Raw genomic sequence first — 14,625 nt, forward strand, 5'->3', positions numbered from 1 at the left:
GACGCTTGTTTGCCGAATGTAAAACAAAGCGATATGAAGTTATTTCCAATTAAAACTTGCTTCATTCTTTTGCACGTAAAACTTATTGCAAAAAGTTTGCGCGACCGTGAGATATAACTGAAACGTGGACAAATTTGACCACCAGGGTATGCATTGCTCGGCATTTGCGTTCCAGATTTGGCATCACAATATAATGAATTATTTTCTTTACAACACTTAAAACAAACACGCTTGTTTTTCCGTCGAAAGTACGCATTATCTATTTATAGAAATAACAGTACTGTATTGAGTGAGAAGCACTTAACGTATCGTCTGCTGCGATGCCAGGTGCGTCTGTTGAAGTGGTCTGCCTCCAACGCTTCTCTCGTTTTGTTGTGAAGTGAAGTCAGAGGAGCGCGACGGTGCGTCTACTTAGCTTCGCCGTCGTTTTGAAGCTGATTTGAACGTGTTTTGGTAAGACGCGCTTATCAAACAAACGTGAACGCGATGCAGTCTGCTGCACTGACATGGAACGCTACATCTGTGCGCAGCGGTGAGTGCATGATGCTTTGCTAAAACTGTCAAATACAACCTGTAAAGCTGCAGCGTTCCAGGAAATTAAGAAATCTAGCGGTTTTCAGCCTCTTTGAACAACAAAGGCGCTGCTTGAGTGCTTTGAAACGCACCCCACTACCCAGGCCTCGCGAACAACGAAACTGAAACTGTAGAAGAAGATCCGTAGACAGTTCGCTAGCTAACGCTATCCAATCCGAAGCCTGTACTTCCCATCATTCCCATGGTGGTTGAACGATCGCAGCGCCAGTTTCCTCTCTAGGTTATTGTATGAAACTCTATGGTCTCGGCTCTGGTAAGCGTACGGCTTGCGTATGCCACGACATATTCGGGGAACCCTGGTTTGCGTTGCGCAAGGACAGCGCCGAGGCCTACACCGCTGGCGTCCGTGTGTACCTCCGTTGGGGCCGTAGGATCGTAGTGGCGTAGTATGGGAGGAGACGTCAACAAACGACGGAGCTTTGCGAACGCGTCGTCACACTCCGACGACCACGAATTTAGGGGTCCGTTACTTGCAAGGAGCTTCGTCAGCGGCGATATGATGGTGGCAAAGTTTCGTATGAAGCGTCGAAAGTATGAACACAGTCCGACGAAACTGCGCAGTTCTTTGACGGACGTAGGTTTGGGAAATTCGGCCACGGCCCGAAGCTTGGCCGGATCGGGAAGGATTCCGTCTTTGGACACGACGTAGCCGAGGATTGTCAGCCGCCGTGCCGCAAATCGGCACTTCTTCAGATTCAGTTGGAGGCCGGCGTTGCTCAAACGTGTCAAAACATGCCGCAGACGTTGGAGATGGTAATGGAGACATAGATGGAGACATGGTAATGGGTTACCCTCTCCAGCGCCTTCTAGTGGGTCGTAGAATGCACGGCTTGACTGGCTGGTGACAGGTGACGCGACTCGAGGCGGCTGCACGCGTTGACAATAACGTGCCACGTGACCGGCGTAACCGCAAGCAAAGCAGATGGGCCGGTTGTCGGGGGTGCGCCATCGGTTCGCCGGGGTAGGTCCCGCCCATGTCGCAGTACGTGATTGACGGGTCGGCTGCTGAAATGACTGCATGGTGGGCTGCAGTCGGGGCCGAGGGATGGCGTCTGCACTAGGAAAGGGTTGCTGGTACCTTTTGCGACCGTGCGAGTCACTCAGGGCAGCACCACTATTTTTGTTACCAACCCATTACCATGTCCCAAGGCTTCTCTACAATAGTAATACCTTACGCCTGCCAAGATAGCGGAGCAGCGGAAGGCTCGACGCGCCGAAGCGCAACGTAAACGTCGGCAAGCGGACCCCGAGCTCCGGGCTAGGGAAGCCCAGCGCAAACGGCAACGTCGGCGGGAAACTGCTACGGATGAAACGCGGGCTCGACATGCCGAAACGCTGCTTCGCATCGCCTCATGTTCCCCTTTAGCGGGAGATGGTGTAATATTTTTTAGAAGGAAGGCGTGCATCTTCTTCGTATAACATTCCAATTCGTTGCTATCGTATTCACTGCTTCGTCATTGCGGCAAAACTGTAACTTTGTGTTGCCCGCTGGTTCTCCCCGCAGGAGCTGCTCGTGCGCTTCGCTATGACGGCGTGGCTCTCGACCTACGACAGCTGCAACAAGTACCTCGTCTGCCTGCCGCGCAGGCGGGACCCAAAAGACTGCATGCTTCCCGCCTGGTGCCAAGCGCCCGGTAGCAGCACGAACAGCAACACACTCGACTCCTTCGTGTACGAGATTGCCTCGTCAGGTCAAGGTCAACTGATACAGGTGCGTTCAGGTTTGACAATGCCCGTTTCGATAACAGAGGGCCAGTAGGTGTAGGAGACGGTTGATTGTAGCGGGGACGAAGGAAATGAACTGCTTTGACGTCCTGCATCTTGCTTTCCCACAGAAGCTCTTCGTGAAGCTGCCCGCCCACTTGCCCTTTTCTGTCATCGACAGTCGGCCTGACGCGTCTATTTCGTCCTCGCTATACGTTAATCAACGCAAACGGCCTGTTTGGCCAAATAACCGCTTTGTGCGCATTTCCTCCTGGTATGCTTACGCACTTCGGGAACATGCCGGAGCCACGAAGCCCACCTCAGGTACATCCCATGGTCCTTTCACGCGACGGAACACGGTCGGCGCATTTGTTCTTCGCTTTAGCCGCGATCGTCGGCTGCCCTCTCACGCTGTCACTCGCACAACGAACATACGACGCTAGGGACGATGTTACCGCCCTCGTGCTTTATACGGGACCTCACGCGATGGCTGCGGCAACAATGGGCCCGTAGTGTCCATATAATTGCTGTCGCAAAACTCGCAGGGTCCCTTACGATTTCGCCTAAGACGACCCGAAAGCGAAAGCCGTCTTCTTGGTTTTCTTCTTAGTCGATGTAGTGATAGCCCGCCGCCACTTTCCGAAAGCTTTCTGCGCCGTGGTTTTTCGCTGCCTCCAGGATCGGAGTCATTGCAAGCTTTCTGCACCCCTAATGGTCTTGCACTGACTCCGCGATCGGCCCGCCTTTGACCAAGCGACAATGTCGTATGCTTACGTCACCAAATTTGGTGAATTGTGATTTCGTGATGACGTTATATGGTGACGTCATCAGGCGATGATTTCTTGCGTCATTTGGGTGGACGCGAGCGCGGCGGGACGCCGCCCGGTCAATTTTCGCACTTGATGAAGCATCTAAGGCTTTCACCATAATACTACGCTGATGATGACGATGCCTTTCGTTTCTCTGTCTTTCAGATGATCCAGGAATTGCGGGGGCAGTCCCTGGAGCACTTCGTTCGCCTCTACGCGTTCGCCACGTGCGCCTGGGCGTTCGCTCTGGGTAGTGCGGCGTGGGTGGCCGTCAAGATGCTAATGTCGATGTACACCGGCGTCGTCTCCGCCTGGCACATCTTCGCGTACAGCAGGCAGCTCCAGCTGGACGGGAGAGCCGCTCGAACGGACGCCCTCTGTACAGCGGCGGCGCTGCGATGGATCGTGCACGGAAAGGCGACGCCGGCTGAGCCCATCCTCATCCGCGCTCTCTCTCCCCCCTGCGGCTGGTTGCTGGGATGATGAAATGATGGACACCTCACTGACCTAGTGGCATGGATGATACCTAGAGCAATAAAAAAAAATCCAGCCAGCTCCACTTCGCGAACACTGTCGAAGCAGCGAATCTTATGCCCGTCATTAATCAGGCTATATCGTACTTCTATGTTTTTCAAGTCTTCCCTTCGTTGGCGCTTAGCTTCGGCCTCCCTTGCGCGAACATCGCGGTTGGCTCGGCGACGACATGCCCGTTCTCGCGTCAGCTCTCGCTGACGCTCACGTCGGGCGGTTTCTTCATCAGGAGAATGAGAAATGTTCGCCATCTTGAAAGCGCAAACTCCTGAACACTACCACTGACACGCTATTTTACACTCCCCAGCGCCTCACTGTCACCCCATCTTGGCGCGTTTCTCGAAGGTTCACCCCTCGACATCCTCCGCCCTCGCAGCCCATGCAGCCCTGCCCTTCCTACCGAGCCTCACTCTCGCCACACTGCGAGGCCGCGTGATCACCGCTACCACGACCCCGGACATGAAAGCCGCGACTAAGAACAGTCGACTTCGATCTGCTCTTGCGAGTTCGGATGTCATAAGAGCTACAAGAACACGGCCGGGAAACTGTCGGAGGCGCAATGTTATCGTTTTCCATGGAAGTCGTACGAGGCTGCTCGGCGATAACATTGGATCGCAGCCGTTCGGCGCACCCGATAAGCAAACGCGCCCTGTCTTCGCATGGTTTCTTTCGCTTGCTATCCAAGTCACTGGCGTAGCCAGGAAGGTTCAAGCCCTTCCCCCTCCCCCCACCCACCTCCGGAATTGTTTTTAATTTTTCATGTGTATGTATACACGGACACATACAAACGCACGGACGAACATACATAAAGTATGGTTGAAACCCCACCGAAAAAAAAATTCTGGCTACGATACTGCTCCAGGTAATATTAACACATTGTTGGTTCCCTTGTTCCTTTAGTTATTGTTAGCCCGAACGGAGATTTGTGGCAACCATTGCGACGCAAAACAGTCCTCTGCTGCTCTGCAGTGCCCACTTTGTGCACGACGGTCGGGCTGCGGGGCCTCAGGATTGACTTTATGATGGGACGACCTAGATGAAAAACACAGTTGCGCATGTTCAAAAATATAACACCGCAAAGTGCTCGACGTACTAACAGCAGTGGAAAACTAAGAGACGGGCACTGGATGCGGTCTCTATCTTTTTATCTTTGCTAATATGTCATTTCAACTATCCCAGCTTTCTGCTAATGCGCGTCGGTCATAGGAGAAGCGACACGCGGGGCAGCCGATAAAAAGTATTTTCTATCGTATGCCAAGGAAAAAAGTTTACTCGCCTCTAAATGCACGTCGTACTCCACGCTCTTCACTTGTGCGACGAATTTTCTTAATATTTCTGCTGGCACTTTGGAGCTCTCGCACGCAGCAAACGTGATTAGCGGCGTACAAGTCGCCACCCCGAAGCGAACTACTTCGTTTGAAGTATTCGTGAGCATTTCCTATTCGTCCGTAGCCGCAAAAAAGCAAGCGTGACTCGTTTTGCGTTGCCGTTTTCACGCAACGACGTTCACGGCACAAAACTTCGAGCTACGTGCCGGGAAGGGAACAGGGACAAAATGTGCGAAGTGGCCGCATTGGCGATGCACACTCGGAGAGTGGTGGCGCCATCAACTGAGCGCACGAGGCCTAAGAATACGCGCGAGATTGTCGAGGCCAGTTTGATTGCTAGAGAAGATGTCAACTGTGTGAGAGCCCTTTCGATTACTTGTAGCACACACAAAAAAAATTGCGTGTCTGAACGATGCAGGCTTGCTGTTTTGGTAAGTCTTTCTGCTGTCTTCATCTGTAGTATAAATACAACGTGTTTCAGAAATAAAAATTCAATTGTGAGTAGCGCACGTCCTGTCCTCTTCCTTGGCCTCCGTCTTTTTAGCGCTATGGCTCCCAATAAGAACGTAACAAACGAACTAGCCCAAAAGTCTGTTCTCTTGGGTGGCGGGAGAGATTCCTTCGAAATAAGTTTTGACGTGACGACCTTCCCATGAGTGATGTTCAGCGAGCAGAACCGAACCCGCAAGGCCTATCCTGACTCGCCTCGTTTTCCGTTCTCCCAGGATCTGTACGCACCCAAACGGGAAATCTCAAAAGGTATCCGCGCCAAGTGGGACGCTCTTGCGGTGAGCATATCCTAACTCTGGCAAGGTGCCGTAAGTCGCTTATAACTAAAAAAAAAAAAACGATCGAGCGGCAGATACACGCTTTCCGAGTCAATGGAATCCGTGTTAATGCACCAATTAGTTACGTTCGCTCGGTTCTGTGACGTGACGGCGGAGGAGAACTTGCAGCAGCGGCGGCTCTCGGGGAACTAGTCCTAAATCGCAAAAGGCACAAGTATTGGGTGAACAACGACTTCTTGTGGGCGGAGCTTTAATGATTAATGTGATCATATCTGTAGCTACTTTTTTTTCCTTGCAAATATTCCTCGTTCCTTCGGTGAAATTAGTCTCTATGCATATCTGCTTCCCCATCCCGTTTGCTCTATTACCCTCTGGATGCTCTTCCATCTGTTAGCTTGGCTGCTGGGATTTTTTAGCGTGTTCATACATTGAATGTCTTATTTAAATTTTGGTTTTGCGTTCATTACAGTGGTACATCGATGTCTTAACCTTTAGAGTCCCGATTACTGGTCAATCTTGCTTAATGGGCACGCGACATGTAAAACGGATCATCATCACCAGATAACTGAGGAACGGTGCCTCAAGTGAAGTATGCAGATGACCATCATCATCATCAACGCGAATGAAACCGGCGATCCAGCATCGCAGTCCGTAGCTCAGTCGGCGGCGAGGAGCCGCCATAGAATGCCGGTCCCTTCCGGGAGCGACAAAGCAGCGCAACTGGCAAGTCCCGGAGTCCCCTAAGGAGACGGGAAGCCCAGGTCATGGCCATGTCAAACCACCGGCAGTCGGAGACCGTGAATTCTGCGGCCGACGAGCAATGGGTGTGCCTGCAACCCGACGGCGACACATTGAAGGAACTGTTGCTCAATGAGCAATATGGCGACGAGAGGGGCGAGAAAGAAAGCATTCAGAATGCGACCGACCGACAGGACAGCTCTGAAGATACGGAAAAGTTCTTCTGGGGATGTCGTTCAGCGTGGAACGATGTTTCCGTTCGCAACGCCCTCTGGGATGACAGGCGTCCATACGTCCTCATCGCCGCCCTTTCCGTGTATACGGTGAGTTGACGCACTAATTGACGCATACGCGGTCTGGTTGCGCCTGTACAATGTACATGCCTTGGCTATCCCCCTTTTGAATAGTATGCATGTGCATAGAAGAGTAATGTTCAGGGCGAGATGGAGGTCTGAAGCGAAGAGATGTCGTCGAGTAACGAGTGAATCCAGAGCAAACGTTTCTACAGTATGATGTTGTTTTCAACGCGACAGACAGGCAGGGTGCCAGGTCGAAAACACAAAAATTAGCCATGAAATGAAAAAAAAAAGAAGCTAGTAAAAGATAGCCAACTTAAGCAAAGGACGTAAAAAGCAGCCAAATGGAGCCGTCTGGGATGATACGCGTCCATATGCGACATCATCACCGCCATTTGCGGGTATGCCGTGAGTTTAACACAGAAGTTGACATATACGCGATCTGGTTGCGCCTGTGGAGCGTGGATACGCTGGCCACCCACCTTTGTAAATCACACTATGTACAAACAAGACTGACGTTCAGGGCAAGATGTAGGTTTGAAGTTACGTCGCCGAACAAGAAATGTCGCTGGAGACGATGTTTTGACGAGGGGATCCTTGCTTCATCATCGCGATGACAAGTTTTATACCGGTGTCACGCGAGCACTTTTGATCGCGATAAGTGCCGATCCGGTTCGGACTTCTTGATTACCATGAACAGATTTGTCGCTCCTACACGGTACAGCTCAACCCGGATCGAGTGTGGCGCAGACGTCAGCCAAATCGCGATCACGAAGCCTAACCGCGATTAAATGAGACAGTGTAGCAGCACCGGACCAGGATCGAGCCTAACCCGGATCGGCCCTGATCGCGATCAAAAGCTCCCGTGTGACACCGGTATTATCGTCGAAACGTTGGTTGTTGCTTGTTCGACGACCTGTCTCTTCTACGCACACATGCGTAACAATAGACGCAGTTTCACCCGACTGTCATGAAGAGAAGTAGTAGTACATTAGACAAATAAAGGAAGTAGGGGCCGTAGACTTAACTGTGGCATATACGTCACAGTAGATTTTCGTTTGTTAAATTAAGAAGCATGCTGCTCCGCTCGCGCTCAGACAAACCCGAACGCATCTCTCGAATTAACACCGAGCACTGTTTACTTAACCAGTGTGGCATGAAGAAGACGCGAGCACAGGTGTAAAAACACTTTGCGTGGTCTATTCGCTTTAGCGAGGAAGGCATGACGGGCAGAGAGGAAGGTAGATTCGATAGCACATAGCGCAGAATAAAATGTCAGTTGTTGGTAGCGCGCCGTCGTGTTTTTCCGTCTTTCTTTTGCGCTAGTGTTTTTGGGTTTTTTCACGTATGAAAACACTGTAGGTTGTATAATGATCCTCTCTGCGGCTCCGTATTTCTGGCTGCGTTACAGCAATGTAGTAGATGGCTCACCATCAAGCACAGATATAGCCACCTTCTTCGCGTCGCTTATCGCTTGAAAGGGCCCCTAAACCACCTGCGATAGTTTTTTAACGTTTCCAGTAAACGCGCGCATCAAGTTCAGAATGTGAACGCATCAGTGCTGCGGGCACACGCGCACACACACACACACACACACACACACACACACACACACACACACACACACACACACACACACACACACACACACACGCGCACGCGCACGCACGCACACACACACACACACACACACGCACGCGCACACACACACACACACACACACACACACACACACACACACACACACACACACACACACACACACACACACACACACACACACACACACTATGCCTTTTACGATGACTACACTTTCCGTGCTTCTCGCGCTTGGCTAGTGACCAGAGCGACGGTACGTCCGCGTTATCAACGCGATCAGTTAGCCGCATGTGGTGGACGATAAGAATAATATAGCATACAACATCGCTCCGCGATTGCACCCCTGCTCGCTCCACGCTCCCGCTGCGACAGCGCGAGGTATTTTCGCGGGCAGTTCGTTTTGTGCCGGTTCCGCTGTTCGTAGGAATACCGAACTCCAGGAATAATCGCTGCGTTGTTGGGTGCAATAACCCCTACAGGAATTCTCTGGGCACGCGTTTTTACCGGTTTCCATTTAGAGAATATGAACGGAATCGGCGTGAACGGTGGATCGCACTCGTTCGACGACAAAAGTGAGTTTTGTAAATAGATTGTTTTTTTTTCTGGGGTTGCATTTGCCCGTGATTGTTGATCTGCCGAGCAACACCTCTTCCACGACGCCGTGAACGTGACCCGCTTAGAGGAGTTCCCTGCCCTTCTTCAGGTTAGCTCCTCGGAAGAAACTATCTATATCACGTAGCTCTCTGAATCCAAACGTAATAATAATTGGCACGCTTTGCAGTGCCATGACAGCAAAACACAAGCCGCGACGACGAACTCGGCTGCACTGAATAAGTCGGCGCAGCGAATGCAGTGCCATGGCCGTTCGATGGAAAGCGTTTTTTTTTTTCATTCAGCGGCCGTGACAGTGCAATTGCTGGTATTGCCGGTTTCAAGCTGCCGCTGAGTTCGCTGCCGCGTTAGCTCGAGGGTGATAAGCTGTGATTGTCTAGTGAGTGAGCCGGCCCGCGTTACACGTGCGCAGTTTCGCTCAGCGGGCTCGTCACCTCCGTTGTCTTCCCCCAGTTAATGCATTTTATGTTGCCGCGTTCGCCTGAGGATACACGAGGTCTGGCGAAAAGAAGCACATGCGCTAACGCTACGTTCTCTGACAGCTGATAACAATTTGACGTCTTTTGGAAGCAAACGGGAAAGAGAACGCTTCAAGCGAAGCACCAAAACACGGCGCAGTGGCTTGCCGCCGCCTGTGTCGTCTGCCTCCCCATCCCGCCAAATCTGCTGCCGTGGCCGCTTTGGCGCTGGAGGCAGCGCGCGACTGTGGCGGCTCCTAACGTATGCACAGTGCCCATACTTTGTCTTCTCCGGGCCGTCAACACTCGCGTCTGGTCATGCCAGCAGCAAAAATAACCTGTTTCTCTGCTCACATGCAAGCGCGTTCGCCGCTCTTCCTCCTCGCACGGCGAGGAGAAGAGACGAGCCCACGAACGGAGCATAGCGAAGGAAAGAGTGAAGCAAACGAGGGCAGCTTTTGGATCACTGCACGCGTGTAACTCCGCTATTACGGCAGCGTTTCAAAAAAATTATCGCCGCTACGTGTTCGTTGAAGACTGGTACACATTTGTAACACCACAACTAAATTTCGACCTCTGGGTGGTTTAGGGGTCCTATAATGCTTCGGCAAAACTTTAGAAAGGCTGCTTCTAACTCTGGGAACGTGGGTAGGTAACAGTGCCTACCACAAGCTATGTCGGCTCGGCCAGCACTTGCACCCGTCGGAAATTACTTGCAGAATACGGCCGCCAATGGACGAAACCACACGGGCATCTCGCGCACCTGCGATGACCGGGCTAGGTAGAAGGGAAGATGCGCGGTGACAAACACTTTCATAGCGTTTACGAACCTGCTATTTGTGGATTTGCAAGCGAGTACCGCGGTTTTGTTGATGACAGTGGCTTCCTAGGCCTCTTTCAGCTTCTTTCTCTAATGAGACATGGTCATGGTAACTGTAATTTTTAACCCAATTCAATTTGATGTAATTTGAGACCTTCCTTAGCTAGGAACTGTATTTACTCGCTAACTTCAATTACGTTTAGCCTTGCTCAGAACTAGGGCTGCAGAAATGGTCCTTTCTTCACCTCAACGTCTCCTCCTCATCTTCAAGCTTCCTAGCTTCCAAGTGGAAGCCAAAATTGGCTAGTTTTGGAAATGGTGGCTGTCCGTTCTGAGAAATGGTGGCTAACCGGAAATGGCGGCTAATCGTTCCGCGGTTATCGAAGTCCGGGACGTCAAGTGAAACATCCCCAGGATTTCGGGACATTAGAATTACTGTATATGCTACCTTTAGGTAGCAGAGTTGCGCATCTGCTTTCCAAACGCCGCTAGCAACCATGCATTGCGGAGAAGCTGACGCTCGGGCCAATTTTTGTATTTCTCGACGCCGCCGCTACAGCTCACTCAATTAACACTAGTCATCGACAGCCAATGTTTATCGCTGGCCTTCGACACGCCAGACATGTTTATCGGCGACGCGGTAGGCACGTCGCCTGCAAAAATGGAGTGCGACTTCACCGCATAGCTGTGGTTGCTCGGCGGACCTATGCGCTACTCTGCTACCTAAAGGTAGCATATACAGTGATTCTAAGGGACATAAACATGCCGCGCCATCTTTCGGCGGCGGTCGGGCGCCCCACCGTAACTGAATGAGAAGTACACAAAAAATCATATCTCACCAACGAATTATGACATTGAAAACGGCTCTCGGTTTCAGATAACAGGGAACCATTAGCACATTTTAGGCGTAATTCTAATAACATGCCACAAAGCGCCTACCTTCCAAGGCCATTTGAAGATTTTACCACACAGCCCATAAGAGCTGCCTCAATTCGGACCCATTTTGGCCTCTTTCAACTTAGATTGCAAAGCTCAGAGAAGGTGTTTCAAAAACGACTCCCGGTTTTAGACCGTCTGAGAAGCGCTCTTTCAACTGATATGCTACTTTATTGTGTAGCTGAAGCCATGTAACTTCCTCGGTCGTTTTTGTCGCTTTATTCTTGTTGTTTCTAATGCCCACATCTGTTCCTGTATTGTATCGGGGTGTGTCGGAACAGCTCGTGGTGCTGACAAAGTTTTTGAATGCAATGCTGGGGAGTGTGTGCGGGAGAGCGAGACGAAGAGGGTGCTTCAATGCCTCAATAACTCCGCCTCGCCACTGGTGAAAGCAGCGCGCGCGCAATTTTAGCTTCTGTAGTGGCATCTGGTGGCAGCTTCCTCAGCTACGTCAACGTCCCCAATTCCTGACCATGACCAGAGACATTAGCATGTATCTTTATAGGAAAATTACCTACCTTCCTGCCATTGAACTGTGCCAGAGAGTCGTGGTGCTAAGTGGTTTCCGTTCACGGCTTGAGTACTTTTTGCCTGCTAACGTAAATGCTATGCATACTAAGAATGAAATGTTTGTCGTTTGTACCTAAAATACTATGTTTGGCTGAACGGTGGCGCCGCAATTTGCTGCAATTTGGCAGGAAGTTCGAACTTTCAAGTGAAAACCAGCGACACTAACATGTTTCTCTGCAGGAAAATCCCTATACCTGAAATACGCGAAAGGCCCTTCCCGTCATGGAAATTAGCAAATGCGACTGGATAGGGCAACTGTGTAAATTCTGTCTGTGTGGCACTGCGACGGCTGTGGGCGGAGCTTATAATTATTTTAAGGCTGTAACTCACTGTAGTCTTGGCTGAATGTTGGATCAGGTTGGCTAACACTGACTATCCGCTTTAATAACAGCAACGCTGCCCTTATTCCATGCCAATCTATTGTTTGAGTTGACAACCACATTTTACCTGTTTGGCCATCTTGCTCGCAGGTCCTGAGTCTGCTCACAGCACTGGTGTCACTGGCCGAATGTAAGAGTGTGCAGTTTGTGCTGACCTGTCTAAGACACTGCACGATGGTGATTCTGTACGCTGCCGCATCTTCCTGCGCCACGCGATTTCTCTCGCTGGCGGCGGTGAAGGCAAGCGCTCTGAGGAATCCGGAAGTGGAACAACTGCTGCTAGAGCTACTGGTGACGAAAGCATGGATCCTGTGGAGTGTTGTCCATTCGTGTGCTGACCACATGGGTGCCGCAATCACGGTGAGATTTACTCGCATTCCTCCCAAGTGTGACCTTTGGCTAAGCTGTGATGTCAGAATATGCCTGACGAAATTTGCCAGGACGTTTGACTTTTCGGCTTAACACTAGTGACAAGAGCATGTGTCTGCATGGGTCCGCAAACCATTTTAAACACGCATAAAGTGCTTGACGTTACCGAAATGAACAAATGTGATTGGATGGAACAAGTATGTTCACAGCCACCCAAGTATTCTGTGGGTGGGACAGAGATGGCTTGTATTTATTCTTACGTTGTAATCGACTATAGAAGCTTGAAAACCTCTTTGGTCGTAGCACATTATAGTATGTACCTTACCTGGCGCTCAAGGTTACCATTGCACGCTCTCGCTCTCAGTTTTTTCAGGAGGCACGACGACAGGAGAATTTAGTGTTGCCCCTGCAGCTGCTCGCGGACGTGGCGAGGGTGGAAGCACTTACAGGAGCAATGGCGCTGACCGTTTGGCTGGTCTTCCTCATGGGGGCCGATATCAGAGCCAGCTTTCGTGCTTATTGCCGCCTCTCCAAAGAGATGTTGGAGGCCAGGAGACGAGGCGCTGTTCCGTGGACGAATCCAGGAACCTTGGAAGGACCGATACAGCACCGCCATATGTTGAAGTGGATGATCACCTACATATGCGGAAGCGTGCTTTTCTTGATCCTCTCCCTCGTATCCCCGAATCGAGGTGAGCCGACTTGTACGCATTTCCGAAAGAGGAAAAGTGTCGTAGTGTGCGAAGCAGTTATTGGACTGAGGCAGATGCATTACATCACACAAGCGTTAGTTGATCTTTGACTGGTTTTTGCCTCAGAGTCATGTAACAACTGACCCATACTTCGACCTTATTGCATTAGTTGATTACTTTGCGTGAGAGTTGATGGCCAATACAAGCCAACAGTTAGCCAATGGTATGTAGTGCTGATTTTATGCGAGTAAGGGCTTTAACTCTCACGTAAACTACAAGCTTGTTATTCAAGAGTAATGTTATAGTATTTTTCTTTTTGTACCACTTTTATAGGAAAGTTTCTAAATTTTACACTGCTTCATATAGTGCATCCTATGCCCGGCACTATATAACTACGGATCTTTCTGCTCAGTTGTATAGTTAAAAACTGTCCGCCCTTGTGGAACAGTGCTTATGGTGCTCTGCTGCTGATCCGAAGGTCACGGGTTCGATCCTGGCCGCGCCGGCCGCATTTAGATGGAGGCTAAATGCTAGAGGCCCGTGTACTGTGCGATATCAGTGAACGTTAAAGAACAGCGGATGGTCGAAATTTGCGGAGCCCTTCACTATGGCGTCCCTCATAATCGTAGCGTCGTTTGGGGACATAAAACCCCAGATAATAATTATTGAAAACTGTTTTTATACTCATCGAAAAATTGGTCCTCTTTACATCTCTTAAATTATTTCGCGCTTAAAGTCTACAATAAAAGAAACAACGTTTTGAGGTATCAATGGACAGAGAATGCGAATTTTATAGCTACAATTATTAAGGTTTGACTCGCACACCAAGGCAGCGTAGAGCCGAAAGGTTGCACTGCTAAGCTCCCGATGTCATTCCCCGCCACGGCGGCCACCATTTGACAGCAGCGGAATTCGAAAACGCAAGTATTCGTAGATTCAGATGCACGTTAATCAATTCCAGCTAAAAATAATAGTAATTTGTAGATGTATTGCGTGCCACAAGATTTATGTGACTATGAGGCAGTGTTGGACTCCATATTAACTTTGAACCTCTCGGATTCATTAACGTGCTCCTTGATTTAAGTACATGGTGTTCTTGGATTTCGCGCTCGATTCCCGTCGAATGCGGGTTCGACGGGAATCGAACCCGCGTTATCGAGCTTAGCACTGGGATGCCGTTCTTGCTAAGCTACAATGGCGTGTCAAAATCCAACGGAGCAGCCTTAATCCGGAGTCAACCACAACTGCGTGCCTTATAATAATATCGTGGTTTCGGCACGCAGAAGACCAGGATTTTATTGCGATAGCATTTATGCGGGCATACTCGGCAGGTTTTTGCCGTCGCCGTTGGCGCCGCCGTTCCGTACATGTATATGTATGTAGATAACCCACAAAGAAAAA

At 50.4% G+C, this 14,625-nt stretch overlaps 2 protein-coding genes across 2 annotated transcripts in view; one reads left to right on the forward strand and one right to left on the reverse strand.

Moving 5' to 3' along the window:
* The window catches only part of LOC119374927 (uncharacterized), a 150,438-nt gene that overhangs the window by 21,371 nt on the left and 114,442 nt on the right, over positions 1-14,625 (reverse strand). The window lies entirely within an intron of this gene.
* On the forward strand, positions 2,103-3,609 carry LOC119373502 (uncharacterized). The gene is made up of 2 exons (XM_037643549.2): positions 2,103-2,305; positions 3,273-3,609. The coding sequence occupies exons 1-2, from the start codon at positions 2,120-2,122 to the stop codon at positions 3,588-3,590; spliced, it is 504 nt and encodes a 167-aa protein (XP_037499477.1). The 5' UTR covers positions 2,103-2,119; the 3' UTR covers positions 3,591-3,609.

Source organism: Rhipicephalus sanguineus, chromosome 11 (genome assembly GCF_013339695.2).
Source record: "Rhipicephalus sanguineus isolate Rsan-2018 chromosome 11, BIME_Rsan_1.4, whole genome shotgun sequence".
Lineage (NCBI taxonomy): Eukaryota > Metazoa > Arthropoda > Arachnida > Ixodida > Ixodidae > Rhipicephalus > Rhipicephalus sanguineus.

Coding starts and splice junctions, on each gene's coding strand:
- LOC119373502 (XM_037643549.2), top strand. CDS start 2,120: ATGACGGCGTGGCTCTCGACCTACGACAGCTGCAACAAGTACCTCGTC. Junction 2,306..3,272: donor GTCAAGGTCAACTGATACAG/GTGCGTTCAGGT, acceptor TCTGTCTTTCAG/ATGATCCAGGAATTGCGGGG.